At 40.1% G+C, this 15,596-nt stretch overlaps 2 protein-coding genes across 3 annotated transcripts in view; one reads left to right on the top strand and one right to left on the bottom strand.

The window, feature by feature from the left end:
• AKT3 (AKT serine/threonine kinase 3) overlaps positions 1-12,401 on the top strand; it is a 150,422-nt gene extending 138,021 nt beyond the window's left edge. For both annotated transcript variants that reach the window (XM_082302505.1, XM_082302506.1), the window contains exons 13-14: positions 6,555-6,657; positions 8,698-12,401. In XM_082302505.1, the coding sequence (XP_082158631.1) occupies positions 6,555-6,657; positions 8,698-8,783 (189 nt within the window). In that variant the 3' untranslated portion in view covers positions 8,784-12,401. The remainder of the gene's footprint in view (positions 1-6,554; positions 6,658-8,697) is intronic.
• A 1,223-nt stretch (positions 12,402-13,624) lies between these two features.
• The window catches only part of SDCCAG8 (SHH signaling and ciliogenesis regulator SDCCAG8), a 110,050-nt gene continuing 108,078 nt past the window's right edge, over positions 13,625-15,596 (bottom strand). The window contains exon 19 of the mRNA XM_082303405.1: positions 13,625-15,429. The gene's annotated coding sequence lies outside the window, so the exon portion shown is untranslated. The remainder of the gene's footprint in view (positions 15,430-15,596) is intronic.

Raw genomic sequence — 15,596 nt, 5'->3', positions numbered from 1 at the left:
CTATTTCATGTATTTCATGTGACAGACCACAGCTCTGTCAGGTCAAATGGATCCAAATGGTCATATGGAATTATTAGGTTTCTGATACTGCTAACTCGTTAACCTAAAGTGGTACTACATAATGATAAAAAAAATATTGTATGGCACACTGGAGCAGAGAAGGTCGTTGCCTTTAAATGAAAAATGTATAGTAGTTAGCATTTGTGATCTGATGTATTTATTTTTGGCAGAAAAACCATGAGGGCATATGAAAGAGAGCAGCCTGTGCCAGGTTCTTCCTGTGATCATCTCAGCCCTGATGAGTTTTTATCTCTCTGCCTGAGTATGAGAAATTGAATAGTTTGGCAAACTCTAAAGACTTCAAAAGCCCACGTACTAAATAAAATATTTGTTTTATTTTTAGGTAGAATCAGGAAGCTTTTTGAAATTCCTCTGTTTCTTATATAAGAATTGCTTTAGCATATTTTTATTTGGGTAGCAGAAATACACTAAAGTTGTCAGATGTTCTGTTTAGGGTCTTTCACTGAACAAAAAGCACATGGGCATTACTTAAAAGATGGAAATTTGGGTATGTCTTCAGGCTTGAACCTTGAAGCACTCGGTAGCCTCATGGCAGAGGAGGTCCAGACCTTGTAGTGAGGCCTGTTTTTCCTCCTGCATATAATATGGATGAAAGATGAGAGAGACCATGTGGAAATTTGGGCTGAGATACGTGTTCTGATTGGTGGTAATACCTCTGGTTGTTCCTGAAGAAAATTAGGAAGTGCCAACAAGTGAATTTGTTGGTGCTGGGAAGGGAGCAGGGACAAGTGGCAGCAATGCTTGAAGCGGGGAGGCCTGGCTTTGCTGCGGGTGGTGCTTTTGGAGGCACCTGTCCCAGTGTGGAGGCAGTGGCTTTCAGCAGGAAGTCTGACAGCTGCAAGAAGCTGTTCCTTACCCTTCAGCTGTGGCTACCTTGGTTTACTGAAGACACAAACACAGCAAATGATGAAATCCCATGATCTAGGTCCTGGGTTCAGGCCTGGCAAAATCTGCAGTATAACTATGATCTTAAATGCACATTTAAGTATTTCTGTGTATCAGATTTTGAAAGGAAGCGGTGGGAGGGAAATAGGAAAGTACCACCATTTGGATTTAGGTTATTGCTATTTGAATCATACTGTTTTTGTACAATTATCTGCATTGCCACAAAAGCTGCAGAAATTACCCTCATTGGTTGCTTTTGCGTTGTTGCCATACAAAGTTGTAGAAAGATCAGACAACAACCAGTCTGATACTTTCATTGTGTTTCCACTGATACCTTAAATTATATGGGCAGACCTAGAGGTTGATTGCCACCCTTCCCCCAGCTGCTTGAATTTACAGCAAGGAAAATATACATAAGGGTGTCTGATTCTGAAACTTACATTGCTGTAGTCCTGGGGGTTTGTGGTTTCTCTCTGTCCATGGTAACAGCATTGTATCACTTGGAAAACAGTTTATCCGTGGATAAAACTGTCTACTGAAACCTGTTTGCCTGTGGGCTTGTGTTGTATGTCCTTCCACCACTGAAATTCCAGCTCCTTTTCCTCCCCCTGCCTAGGATCACCACATGCAGTGTCTGTGGGGTATTCCCAATTCCTGGCTGTGCTGTGGCTGCTTGCTGGGTAGCAAGCTGCCTGCTTTGGGGCCAGGTATGGGGATGAACCAGTCCCTACAGGAATGCTTATTAACTGGCTTGAAGTTCAACTCCAATTACCCTCTTTCCCCCAGGTGCTAACTCTAGTTTGAGGGGCATGGACAGGTATTCCTCCCGTTTATTCAGCATGATTCAGCCGCAGTCTGTTGGTCAGTGGGATCCTTATGGTAGTGGAATGGCCTGAAGTTGTGTCAGGGGAGGTTTAGGTTGGATATTAGGGAAAGGTTCTACACCCAGAGGGTGGTTGGACCCTAGAACAGGCTCCCCAGGGAAGTGGTCACAGCACCAAGCCTGCCAGAGTTCAGTGTTTGGACAACGCTCTCAGGCACATGGTGTGGCTCTTGGGAGTGGTGCTGTGCAGGGCCAGGAGTTGTACATGATGATGTTTGTGGGTCCCTTCCAACTCAGTGTAATCTGTGATTCTGTGAAAATCCCATTTAAATTAAAAGGAGATTGATGTTCTTAAGCATCATACTTCTCATTTGGCAGATTGAGTGCATCATGGTTACTTTGAAGTAGCTTCAGCCATTTCTGTACAGCACCAAGACAAGTGATTCCTGGTAAATTCTCTTTGAGCAAGAAGGGTTACATATTTTCCTTCATACTGAAGTATTTATTTAGTTCTTCACTAAGTGTGAGAAAGTTCAAGGTGTAGAATCAAGCCTGTACATCTCAGTGTACCTAAAACAGTCAAATACTGTGCCTGCCCCTTTCCTTCCTCTAGGAGATGGGTGTCAAATTTTCTAGGACTTGAACTGTGGAAAAACTGTGGTGTTTCTCACACACTGCTCTCAATGGATGCCAAATGGAAATGCCACTCACTGGAGATAATGAAGACACTAAGATATTGCTTCTGCTGTCATTTCTAACATCAAGCCTTTGAAATGGCCAGGGCATATTCAGCTTGACAGATGGATATGAAATTGGATTTTTGTCTTCAACACAAACTCTTTAAGTCACTTAACTCACACTGAATTTAGACTTTTATTTATTTATTTGTACAGGCACATGCATATCTATGCATATGTGTGTGTGTAATGCATAAATCCAGAAAATCTGTATTTCTGCTCCACAGAGTAGATTGTCAGGAGGTGCAGTTCCCTGTCTGGTTGGAGCATTTTTCTGAATCGAGGCTGCTAAAGGAAGAAAATTATCCCACACTAAAATTCGGCAGCCAGGACCAAGCAGTGCGATTCTCTTGCAGACTGACAAGGCCTGTACTTAACAAAAGCTTATCTTACTCCTTTTGGACACAGATTACTGCATGTGCCTTCTGGTGCTCACATCACTCTTGGACTTCTGACTTCTCAGGCCAGAAGTGAGGAGCACCTGGATACTATTTCCTTGTGCACCAAATGTGAAATGTTGCTGGCTGTAGAGTGGCATCTTCATGTTGTAATCATCAGAGTGGTTCTTAATGTTGGGTGTATTAATCTTTATCATTAAACCTCAGCTTCAGTCTTCCTTGTGATGTATGAAGAAGCTTCTGGAGTGTCAATCTAAGCGTTTATCTCTGCAGCATTCGCACCTTATTTGTCTTTCTAATGTTTTCATTACAGCTGAAATTTGTGGACATTTTGCTTTCTGGTTTTAAATGAAGTCTGACAACTAATGGACAAAGGAGACACCTCTCCAGAAAAATGATTGCCAAGAATTTACTCAGGGAAGGGGAGGTGGTACTTTGGTGTCAGCTCAGGAGTCTGGAGTGGGATGTCCAAAAGACTTTAGCCCCAGTGGGTTTGGTGTAGGTGAGGTAGAACAGATGGAAAGGAGCAATCCCCAGTTCTGTCTGTCCACACAACTGTGTGGGAGGTGGAGGTGAAGCTGTGAGGGAAGGAGACAAAGTGTATGGAAAGATTCAAGAAACCCCCCTGACTCTCTGTTCAGCTGTATCTATGCTTCTCAATCTCAGCTACCGATTCCACTTTTCCAAAAGTTTTAGGGGATTGTGGCTGTAAACAAGGGCACAGCCTGGATGAAACCCAGTGCACACTGTTGTGGAGAGCCACATGCCTGGAGAGTTTGTTTTTGCAGCCAGTGAAGTTTCCAAATGTCTTTAACGTCCAGATATGAAAGATACTGCTGTAAGATAGATGAATCCTAAAACCATTGACATAAATTTGCATCAGGTTACAGCGTGGAGTTTCTTGTCTTCTACTTGTTTCACTTCCCCAGACAGCTGAACTTCTGTCATCACTGAAACTTTCATCAGCGGACTTATTGGATGTTCCTGATAAACAGTTTTGTAATAAGCCTTGCTGCTGAGCATTGAGTCGGAGCACCAACTTAATGAGTTTTGTTTTAACGGTGCTTTTCATACCTGATTAAAATTATTATTGTAATTATTTGTTCCTTAAGAGTCATTTAGCACTGTGCTTCCCTTCCTAAAATAATGTTTTCAAAGTATTTTCCATAACCATTACTATTTCAGGTAGATGGAGAGAACAAGGGGAGGATTTAAAGTCGTAGTGAGGCTTGTTCATCTCAGTGGATTAAAAAAAAAGATGTAACAAATCCCTGGATAAACCAGTAGTTAGCTTGTAAGTTTTTGAGAAAGAAACTTGTCATCTGATGCATTTTCCTTTTCCTCTCCAGCAGCACAGCCATACACTGCTACATACAATGACCTTACCTTGCCATACCTTTTGTGTTTCATTAATGACTTGAACCTGACTCACAGTTGTTACAGACTGAAGTGAGAGTTTGCTCCTTCTCTTTGCAAAGTAGTTGTAGCATGAAAGGTCTCTGGTGTACTTCACAGCAGGAGTAGTTTGTTCTACTGCAGATGTGTGCTGCACCATTGAAAAGACATTGCTTCTTGTCCTTGACTTGAGAAAGAAGAAAATTTTTCCTGAGCTTGTATTTTCATTATTTTCAAATGAAAAGTTTTATTTTTCTGTGAAATGGCATTTTCTGTTTCTGCCCATTAAAATGTATTCCAATCAAGGAAGTAGTAGAAGTAGTAAAATTATTATAAACCTGTTATCTTACAAATTTTTTTGATACTGAATTTATTGCTAAGATCTGTGAAAATGTCTTTTTAAAAGGATGTGATGTACAGTTAGGCTTGACTAGAATACAGTACTTTGCTTCCTGTAATCTTGTGTAGGCTTGTTTCTTTTGTCTTGGTTCTGGTTTGGTGCTGGTTTGGTTTTGGGTTTTTTTTTTGTTGGTTTTTTGTTTTTTGGTTTGGTTTGGGTGTTTTTTGTTGTGTGTTTTGGTTGGTGTTTTCAGTTTGGGTTTTTTTTGACTGTTCTTTTTTCAGATAGAAAAGTTACAATAAAATGACAATGTGGGATGTTGCACTGGAATAACTCAAATAACTCTTTTTAGGAATTGTGTGGCTGCATTGCTGGAGAGATGTACAACTTTGGAAATCTGCTTTAACAGTGGAGAATTGTTTGGGATAGCCTGGAAGCATATAAAAATAATTTTCAAAAATTGAAGGAATCTGTGCAATAAAATGGAATACTTTGTTTATAAACATTGGATGTAACTTGATTTATACCTGGATGATTCTTCTGATGTTGTGTTTATATATGTTAGCTCCTTCAGCATTTATTCTACAATGCCCTGAACTTCTACTTCAAAATACCTCTCTGCTGTTGTATGTTTTCCATTCAGGACAATGTAAGGGAAAGCTGAACTTAGTTTTGTAAAAATATTAATCAGATTTATTGTACTGTTAAGTATATGAAGTGATAGATTTGGTTTTACTTAATAATTGCTTGCACTTACTGAAGATCTGGATCAGATAAAATCAGTCTCTTACTGTGTACAGATCATGTACATCTATGCATCTAGTGCATAGAACTTGGGGAAAGGAGGGAGTTTAGCAGCAGTTCCTCCTTCTTTGCTGTGGAGTGAATGAACAAGTTAATTTTTTGCTGTTAGTGTTCTGGAGTCAAGGAGAGAGAGAACATGAAACTAGTGAAAACCACACGCAAGTTGGTAATATCAGTGAGCCAGGATATAAGCTGTTGTACTGAAAGGAAAATCAATTACATGTACTCTCAGGGTGTGTTTTACATCGCACATGAGGAGGTAGCACCAAAGGCCCAAACAAGGACATTGTCACACCACACACACACACACACAATTTGCAATATCATACATACTAAACTGCTGCATTGTTTTTGGACTGGCAGCATGCAGTGTGATATTCCATACTTGATATGCCTTCCAGTAAAAATTTACTACCAGTTCTTCTGGTGGAGAAGGTGGATAGCAAGGCTGGTTCAAAAGAGGGGCAAGGGAGTCCTGCCTGCAGGCTGTGAGTGGCTCCTAGTGATTTGCTGTTGGGAAATCCCACACTGTGCTGTGAAAGCGGTAGGCAGGTTTAGATGCAGCAACTCCCTTAAGCCTGAACTGGCCTTTTTTCAAATGTAAAATTTATTTTCACATCATGTAATTTCTTCTAAAGGTACATTCAGATGAAGGCCTTACCACTGGAAACGAAAACCCCAAACCATGCTTATTATGCTTTCTGTGTAGTCTTTTTCTTCTTAGCTGTTTATAGCACCCAGTTGTGGTGAAGTATCTAGAGATGCCTTTGCCTGGCAGCTCTGCGGGTAATTAAATTGGCCTGAAGAGTTTCTAGGTAATTATCTTTATGCAGCTCAATTTATCTGCAAGTCATGTGAGAGTGATACTTTGAATTTAGCTGCATTGTGCTATTAACTGGATTCTGAATGGGTATTTTTGGGATTGACTCTAATGGGTTCTATCTCTTAGTGGAAGTTAGAGACCCAGCTGCCTCTCCACAGACCTCCTTGTTTGATCTGGGGTGAAGGGAAAAGAACTTACTTGTTTTCCTGATAGTAATTTGGCTGCTTTGAGGTGTAGTAATTTTGTTTTGTTTCTTGGTGCCTTTCAGCTTGTACCTCCTTTTAAACCTCAAGTGACATCTGAGACAGACACCAGGTATTTTGATGAAGAATTTACAGCTCAGACTATTACAATAACACCGCCTGAAAAATGTAAGTCGGAAATGATGCATAAGCATGACATAACAATAATGTTTGTAATAAAGCTGTGTGCAAGGTTTTTTCTGTTTGAATAGGAAAGCTGTTCTCACTGTTACTAATAAAAGTCTTCATATGGAAGTGTGTAAGAGTAACTCTCAATGACAGCTTTATTTTTAAGATGCAATAATTACAAAGCTTAGAATATTAGATCACTCTGGGTTGGGTTTTGGGGACATTTTTGGTGTGGGCTTTTTGGTGTTGATTTTGTTTGGGGTTTTTTCTTTGTTGGTTTGGGGTTTTTTTTGTTTGTTGTTAAATACAAGAAGACACCAGCTTCAAGTGTTTACTGGTTGGCAGTCAGGGTCCCAGTTCAGCAAAGTACTTGGAACATGGACCCTTCTTTAGGCATGTGGACAGTGCTGGTGGCTTCAGTGGGCTGTGTAGCTTTAGTAACATAGGCATGTTTTGAAATACCTTGAAGACAATACTTTGAAAAAAAACCTTAATTACTTGAAAATTAAATTTCCTATCAAGTCCTTTGCTTCAGCAGAGCTCTTAAAGAAGGTGTTAATATGGATGTAACCATGGCACTGGACCTTGCACAATTTCTTTATTAGAGTGAATGTGAATTCACTGTAGTTTGTGTTTTTGTCATCTTCTGTTTCACACAAGAATCATGATCTGATCAGCCAAGCCAGGGCTTTACAGTTACTTACCAAGCCAGAGCAGTTACAATCTTGCTCCTGAGTTTGTGAATGAATTTTCTTTCTAAATGGGGATATTTGGGGTTTTGTTTGTTTCTTTATATTGGAGGCTGAGAAAGGAGGATCACAAAAGTAGACAATAAAGGCTGTAGTTATGGTTGCTTAGCTTTTCATAAAGCAAGCTCATTTTTTGATGTTTTGGGACTCCCAGGTTAGCTGCAGTTTTCTGTTCATAAATAGATCTAGAGTATTTTCTGGATTTTGCATTTTTAGTGTTTGAACACAGTCATAGAAGCATAGAGTGGTTTGGATTGGAAGGGACCTTAAAGTCCATCTGGTTCCAATCCCCCTGCCTTGGGCAGGGGCACCTTCCACCAGACTGGGTTGCTCAAAATCCATAATTTAAGTGATTTTAAGTCTTTCTGCTGTGAAAAAAGAACCCTTTCTTCTCCCGTCTATCGTGATAACAATTTGTTCATCTTTGTAACTTCAACAAATTGCACTAAAATTTGGATTAACTTGGGGTCTGTTGATTCGATATCAGATCTGCATTAACTCTAGTTTTTATGTGTAGAATATATGAAGATACAAAAGACACAAAATTCTGAAAGGTTGCATATAAATACATTGTTAGAATAACAGTCTCAGCAGGAGTCTTTAAGAATAAGCTCTGTTAAAAAGCCATGTGAGAATGTACATCCAAATTCTCGGAGTTAGGTAACATCTGGTGCCTGCTTTCCATTGGCACTGGAGGAATTATGTAAATAAAAATATTTATGAATTTGGCTTATTCCGTATTTCTTCTAATCCCAGTAAATACTGTAAAAATAAGTAATTTACTAAAAATAATATCTAAGCATTGAAACACATAGAGCCTGTATGAATTGTTCATTTTGCAGCTGTTTTTCCTTTTAACTCACTTCAAAATGGAGGAATATTTAAACATATCTACAGTAAGACTGTAATTTCCTGAGCTCAGCTCAAGAAATGATGGAAACTGGCTGCCTCAATTGGCACTCGGCTTCTGTGCTGCCAGAGGCCGGGTATGCTGGCATGTTTGGATTAGCCTAGAAGGGGTAGTAATGATTGAAGTTCTCAGGTGATAGTCAGAATAAAATGAACCAACCAATCAACCCAGCCTAAAATAAAGAGTGACTTTTGGGCATGATGTCCTTTCAGTGAGTATCACTCTGCTGTGTGAACATAAGCTTATGTGCTTAACTAAAGTCTTACTTCAACTTGAGCCTTTAACCTCAGCATTGAACCCTGAAAGATGTATTGCATATCAGGTGAATAATAAAATTTTATTGCAAATATAGTGATATTTTGAACTTTTTTCTTAACACAGATGATGAGGATGGCATGGACTGCATGGACAATGAGAGGCGGCCGCATTTCCCCCAGTTTTCCTACTCTGCAAGTGGACGAGAATAACTCTTTTGTTCTGCTGCTTCACTGTCATCTTAGGTTTATCACTGAAAATGATTCCTGAACATCACCACCAGTACTAGATACTACTATGATAGCAGGGGCACTTTCAGAGACCATTCCAAATTGAACAAGTTTCTTTCCCAAACCTACCTAAAATCCGTTCTGGTTTTGCATGACATATGAGAATCTCTCTACTCTGCTCTCCTGCTGTTGCTGCTGCCCACAGTCTCAGTATAATAGCAACATCAAGAAGTTACTAACAGTTCTTTGAAGGTAGATGACTTGACTTCAGCATTGTACACTTTGTGAACAAGTAGTCATCTATTTTTCCTCACAGTGGAGGCTAAACAAAAGCCGTGTTGGTCCAGCTTATCTTCTTCCAGAAGATGAATCAAAATTGTAATTAGTCTAAACAGACTAGGTGATAACATTTTCTTGCATCTGTTTGTGCTGGTTAGAATGAGGAAATGTAGAGGTGGTGATGTACATACGCAAGGTCTCTGTTAGGCATATCATTACTTGAAGCAGGTCTGTGTCATTAACATCTGGCTGGAATTTGTTTGGGAAATGTTTGAGAGAAGGACTTAAACTGTTGATATATATAAATATATATATATATTATTTTTTAATTACTGTTGGATACTACAGAAGAAGCAGAAGGGCTGGGCTCACCCAGCCTGCCACTTAGAACTTCCAGGTTCATGTGCAATCATGGAGAATCGAACATTATACATGCAAGAAATGAAGGCATAAAAGCAGCAGTTGAAGTTGTTCAAGGGGTCTTATAATTTGCACCAGATAACATCTTTCTCATGCTTTTCTCTTTCATGATATGCATCACCTCTGATGGCTGAAGAATGTAGACAGGCATAATGGTATTGCTTTTCACCAAAATGTGTGCACCAAGGTAAACAGGTGTTTGCCTTACTTGTTTTTATTTTGAGTTTGTGAATTAGCTTCCTCTCCAGGTGTTTAACTCTGAATATTCCTTTTCTTCTTTATTTTCTTTTTTTTTTTTTTTTTTTTTTTTTGGTTATACTGCGGTAGTATTTATTTTTAGAGATAAGGTTTGTATGTGTCATGTTTGCAAATGCTGCTACATCTTAGAACAGGCTTATAGCAGTTAATTTTGTAATATATGGAAGGACTGTACAAGCTGAAGGGAATAATGCACTTTTCTCCCATGTGGAAATTTTAACAAGGCTCTGAAATTGTACATACTGCTTAGAATCAGATTTTTGTGAATGAAATACTGTCTTTTAACCATTTGGCAGTGGAGGTGGGGAATTCCAACCTCATGTGCCAAAGGGTTAAAAGTGAACAGACAAAAAAGCTATATCTTGTGCTCCATTTAGGATAAGCATAATGTAAGAGCCTGACAGCACAAGAGAAAATGTCTGTTCTATATGAAGGAATTGCATTTGAACAACGAGACCACAGTGATTACAAGAAAAGCACTTTATTTTAACAATTAAATTAGTAAATTTCTGAGATCAGCCGTTCTCAACGAAGATTTGCCCTCAACCAAAAGAGTCCTGAAACCCAGCAAGTTCCATGTAACCGTGGTACTGATTGACTGAATTTCAAACATCACAACAAATGCTCCACTGATAGGGAAACGTCTTTCCATTTTCGAAGATCTGTATCTAACAGAACATGTGCATAAACTTTAGCTTTGATCTTCAGCAATGATAATCTTAATAATAAACCCTTTGGTGCTAGGAGTTGGGGCGTGACGCGGCGCAGCGACAGAGTGCGCGCACCCTTGCAGGCGACATCGGGAACCCCTGGCTCCGTAGGATTATCATTGGAAGCATCTCTGCGTTCAGCTCTTGTTAGCTCCCACAAAGACTGTGATATTGCAGAGTATTCCTGGTTGCATTGTGTGAGTGAGTAGATGAGTCTGAGAGGAGAGATGTTCCTACACAGATGCCTTAGCCTCTTGATGTGGAAAGTTGAGTGCCCAAGCATGAAGCCCACTGCTGGCAGTGCATGTGCTGGGATGGTCAAGGGGTAGATGGGCATTTTAGCAAGGCAGCTAAAGACGCAGAGTAATTTAGACAATTTTTCATGTTTAGTGTTTTATCTTTAGTAATGGATGGATAATCAGATAGAAATATATCATGATGTATATTCTAACTGCATAGGATTTCATTATGTCACCCTGTAACACTAAAGACATGTAGATGTTGTCCCAGTGCGGAGAGAAAAGAGAGCAGCAAATGCGTTGCAGGTCAGTCCTGGACTGGTGGTGTAGAGGTGTCTACACTGACACAGTGGGCGAGTGACTGAAATAACCAAGTACTTAACAGACGGGCATTAATTGCTTCTCTGCAAAGGTCTTGTACTTAGAGACTGAAACTATGATGATTCAAAATCTGTGTTACATGCCTGTGTTTTCTCCCCTGTGTTTTCAGCTTGTAACAGCAATAAGTTTCTCGGCACAGGGCAGCTCCAGCCAGTGACCGACTGGCCGTGACTCTGGCCAGCGGCTCCTTGTGGCAGTGAAACCCTGTGCTTTGCTCTCCGTCGCGTAGCCAGGTAGTGCGCGGCTTGCAGGAAGGGTCTGTCAGTGAACTGTTGGAAAACCTTTTAAGACATCGCTTGCATTGCATTGTCTGCCTTCTGAAACATCAGTGATCAAGTTTATGATGCAAAGAGTCTGCAGCCACCTTGTGCTGCCCAGGCTTGGGGGATTCCCTCTTACCAGTGTTAGAAACAGATGACAGAGAAATGGACAAGCAGTGCTGAGAGAAACTTTTGAAGCTCTTCTTTTGCTGTCTGCAGTTGTGGTTGGATTTGGATAGGAGGTGGTGGCTGGTTGTCTTGGTGAGCCTTTTGAGCACAGTACATTTCAGAGCTTGACTCCAGCTTGTACTGACTTCCATGACATACAGTATGCCCTCTTGTACTGCAGCCATCTTGGAGGAACTAGGTCATTTCTTGTTTGGATTTTGGCAGTTTTGCACACAGCTTCGCTTTCCACACTAACCCATCTTCCAGTACATTCCTGTTGCTTAAAGAACATTTATTCTAGTATTGTTTTACCTTTTTTTTCCATCTTTACTTGTGGCTTCTTAAAGCTGACTGTTCTTGCAGGGGCCATGTGCTTCTCCTAGAGTACAAAAGTAAGGTCTTTCCTTACTAACTGCAGGGTCTATATATTACACCTCAATGTACACACTTTGCTGCTACTGTTTGTACTGTCTACAGTAGAATTTCCTTATCTTGCTCCTGGTAGTGCATTACAGGCAAGCATGAAATGTAAAGTATTTATTTAAATAAAAACCTCTAAATTGGTAATTGAATTACCTCCCTGTAGCTTTAGAGTTTGTGACATTTCTTGACCTTGCTAGTTCTTTCATTAGATCCATGCAAGATCTAGTCATATGGTTAAGGATATTAAGCAGACACGACTACGAACCCAAGAAACCGTATTACTGTTGGTCATACTTAAACTGTTTATTTCCTTAAGTATATGACCCACAAGGATGTGAAATAACTACAAGAAACTGTTTTTGTACACTGTACATCCTTAGTATTTTTACACGTATATGATAGGGATGCACATTATTTTCCTTCGTACAGACAGCTTAAATAAAGCACTATGTCAATCTGCTACTTCTGTGTTTTTTAATGCTAATTTGTTCTGGAGGTTTGTAAATATATATATATATATATGTTCAAGCTTGCCACAGAGGACGTATTTTTTTATATCTGCACATTACTATTAAATATCTTAGAGGATAAAATTCTTAAGTTGTTCTGTGTCAGAGAAAGAAAAATGGTAATGAGAAGGCTATATTGCAGATTACAAAAGATTTCTCAAGTTTTGGTTTAAATACTTACTTCATATTTTAAAGTAATTTTATATAGGTTAGATGTTTCAATCCTGAAATGCACAAAGAATTTACTTAATTTCTTCTTACAAGAAAATGTACATCATTATTTTTTTATCACTGTATATATAATGATCTGTGCATGTTTAGTTACAAGTTTTATTTGCTGTGAAGTCCTAGTGATAACTGTAACTCGCTGTGACGTATTTCAGATACTGGGTGAACAGTTTCAGCTTGTAAATGATTCAGTTACAGTATTGTAAAAAAAAAAAAAAAGTTTTTATGACTAAGCAAAATGTATCTGTGCGTTGGACCGAGGCTGTTTCCATACAGGTGGCTCCTGTTAACTCTATGAGGTGTATGTCACTTATAAAAGTAAATTTGGGTTATACATTTGAAGGCACACTCCTATCAGAACATCCACCATTTAAGTGATTTTCAGCTGATGAAATTCTTGGCCTCATATCCCATAGCTAGGTGATGTTTGGGCAAAGAGAGGGGAAAAAAGGGAAGGTGGGATTAGCAGGGCACTGCAGAATGGGACTCTTTGAAGCCCACAGGCTGGTCCAGGGCCGTTTCAACCAGCTGATCTGGAGGGCTGAGTGTCCTTAAAGCAGTGGGGTCATCCGGGTTTTCTGACGGGTTTTCTGTTCTCTGATGTGAATGCTTCTCAGGAATAGAGGTGCTTCATCCAGGTCTCAGGTTTTTCCTTTTCCTTTTTCCTCCTTTTTTTTCCTCCCCCACCTTGTAATAGGAAAGAGCATCAGGGAGACAGCCATCCATTAGTTCAGTGATACCAGGATGTCACTGACCAGGACAAAGCTGCAGCAGTGACAGGACTGTCTGGTCAGGCTGCATCCCGTGTTGCGGAATCACGCTCTGTGTGCTGACCTGGATTTGATTGTCCAGTCTGATACTTGTAAACTTTGTAAAACCAAGCATTTAGTGCTTAAGTAGAAGCAAGGGAAGGGGGGGAGGGATATGAGAGAAGTAGAACTGGTGCTGTAATGACTCATAATTGCTATAGAGTATCTGCTGCAGGGGAAGTTATTCCTTGTAGACTCCCAGCAACACAGTAGTTGCACCTATGCCTGGGATGAGTATAAAAACCTACTTCCAGCTATATATACTGGCAGCCCAGGACCCTTTGTTGAAATCAGAGCTGTACATGCACGTGGGTGGCTGGCAGTGGAGCCCTGCATGTGGCCACCAGAAGCCACCTGGTAGGTGAGGCAGGTCCAGAAAGGTTGAGGGTCCCGCTGTGCTCCAGGGTCTCAGTGAAGCCTAAGTGTCAGGAATAGGTGCCTGAGTTCCTTTGCACGTGTAACCTATAGGCACTGTCTCCTATTTAAACACAGATTTATGCTGTGAAATAATAAAAAATAAAGTTTGCATTTTCCTATGTTTATAAATGTATATTCTTAACTGTGTAACCATCTATAAAGTAGTGACACTTAAAAAGCTGTCAGCCTGATTACTGTGAAAAATCCCGAGTTCGACTGGAGAGGGCTTTCCTTCAGCAGCCCTTCTTGTCCCTGAAGACCTGAGGCCTTTCTCAGCACGCTTAGTGTCATATCTGTGAAGCTGTTCAGGGAGGCGATCAGATGTGTTTGGCAGTTTTATATGGCAGGAAATTGAAATAGGGAGGAAAAATCACTTTGATGTTAGGGCTATACCACTAATAATTCTTAAAATATAAGGGAAGGAAAGATTGTGTTCCACACCCAATGGTAATTTATTGCATGTGTTGTTACTCTTATTTTTGTTACATTTTCCGTGTTCATGCTGGCTGAAGTCGATTTATTGCTGGGGAACTGTTCTTTGTGCTTTTTTCCCCCCTTTACCAACTACAGTGAAAAAAATAGCTGTAGAAATTTCCTCTTGTGTGTGTAGCTTCTACCACACTAGACAGCAAAAGATTCAGATAAATTCTTTCTGAAACAGTTGGGTATTTGAGTAGTAACCTTGAAAAACACGAGTGCACAGTTAACCAGAAAAAAAGCCCTCCACCTGTACCTTCCAAATGTTTTGAGTTGAGTAATTTGAAGCCAAGTTCAGCTGGTGCCCTGAATATGTGCTGGTGGAAAAGTCCAGCTCCACCGCTTCAGTGTGGAGCCTAGCACCTCCTGTAATGGCTCCTCGGTAGTAATCAAGGGCTCCTTTCTCTTAAAGGCTTTGTTCAATGAATGTTTTAAAGGGGAACCTGACCCATGGAAATTCCTCCACATTAGGTGGAATATTTCTCAACCTTCTTAACGCTTTTCTGATTAATTAAGTAGTTTTTGGGACTCTCACTTTTTAGATAAAAGTGACAAATGTCCTGTTGAAGAAAGTTCCCAGGTATACTCTGGTACTGAGTTTGTAAAAAGGAGGGCAGTGTACATGTGCAGCACTTGCAAACAGCCCCCTTCTCCCTCCTCCCCCTGCACATGCTTTCCCTTGAATTCAGAAGGACAGAACAAGGAACCTAGAGATCCTATTAGGTTTATTGATATTTCAGTTTGTAAATAATATAGACATGTATGTTCAACTATGAAAATAGATACAAACATTTTATAAAAATTGTACAAATTATTGACATCCACATCACGTAATAGCTGTTAAAACTGGCTTGCTAGCCTGGTCTTTTCAGAAATGTCTCAGCTGTCATCCCAGAAAGTTTGGTAGGCTGGTAAGGCTTCAAAATATTTGTGATTCTGTAGTTAAAACCAAATAGAAACCAGCTGAAATTAGCTAGCAAGTGTGCCTGTTTTCTGCAGAGGTGTCTTTGGGTGAACCTCAGACAAGTTTCAGCCAGGTGCAGAGCAGACCTGAAAGATAAAAGGAAGAGATGGGTAGTCTGTATGGCAGTGCCTGTGTTTCTCATTTGTGTCACTTCAGCCTGCAGGCAAGTTCTTAGAAGAGAAATAAAAATTCGTTAAGACTGCAGAAAGGCAGAGTAAACAAGTACTGTTTCAAAGCCTGCACTTCCTGTGGG

The sequence above is a fragment of the Coloeus monedula genome (assembly GCF_965178545.1).
Source record: "Coloeus monedula genome assembly, chromosome: 2".
NCBI classification, from domain to species: domain Eukaryota; kingdom Metazoa; phylum Chordata; class Aves; order Passeriformes; family Corvidae; genus Coloeus; species Coloeus monedula.
This window is presented reverse-complemented; position numbering and strand designations above follow the sequence as displayed.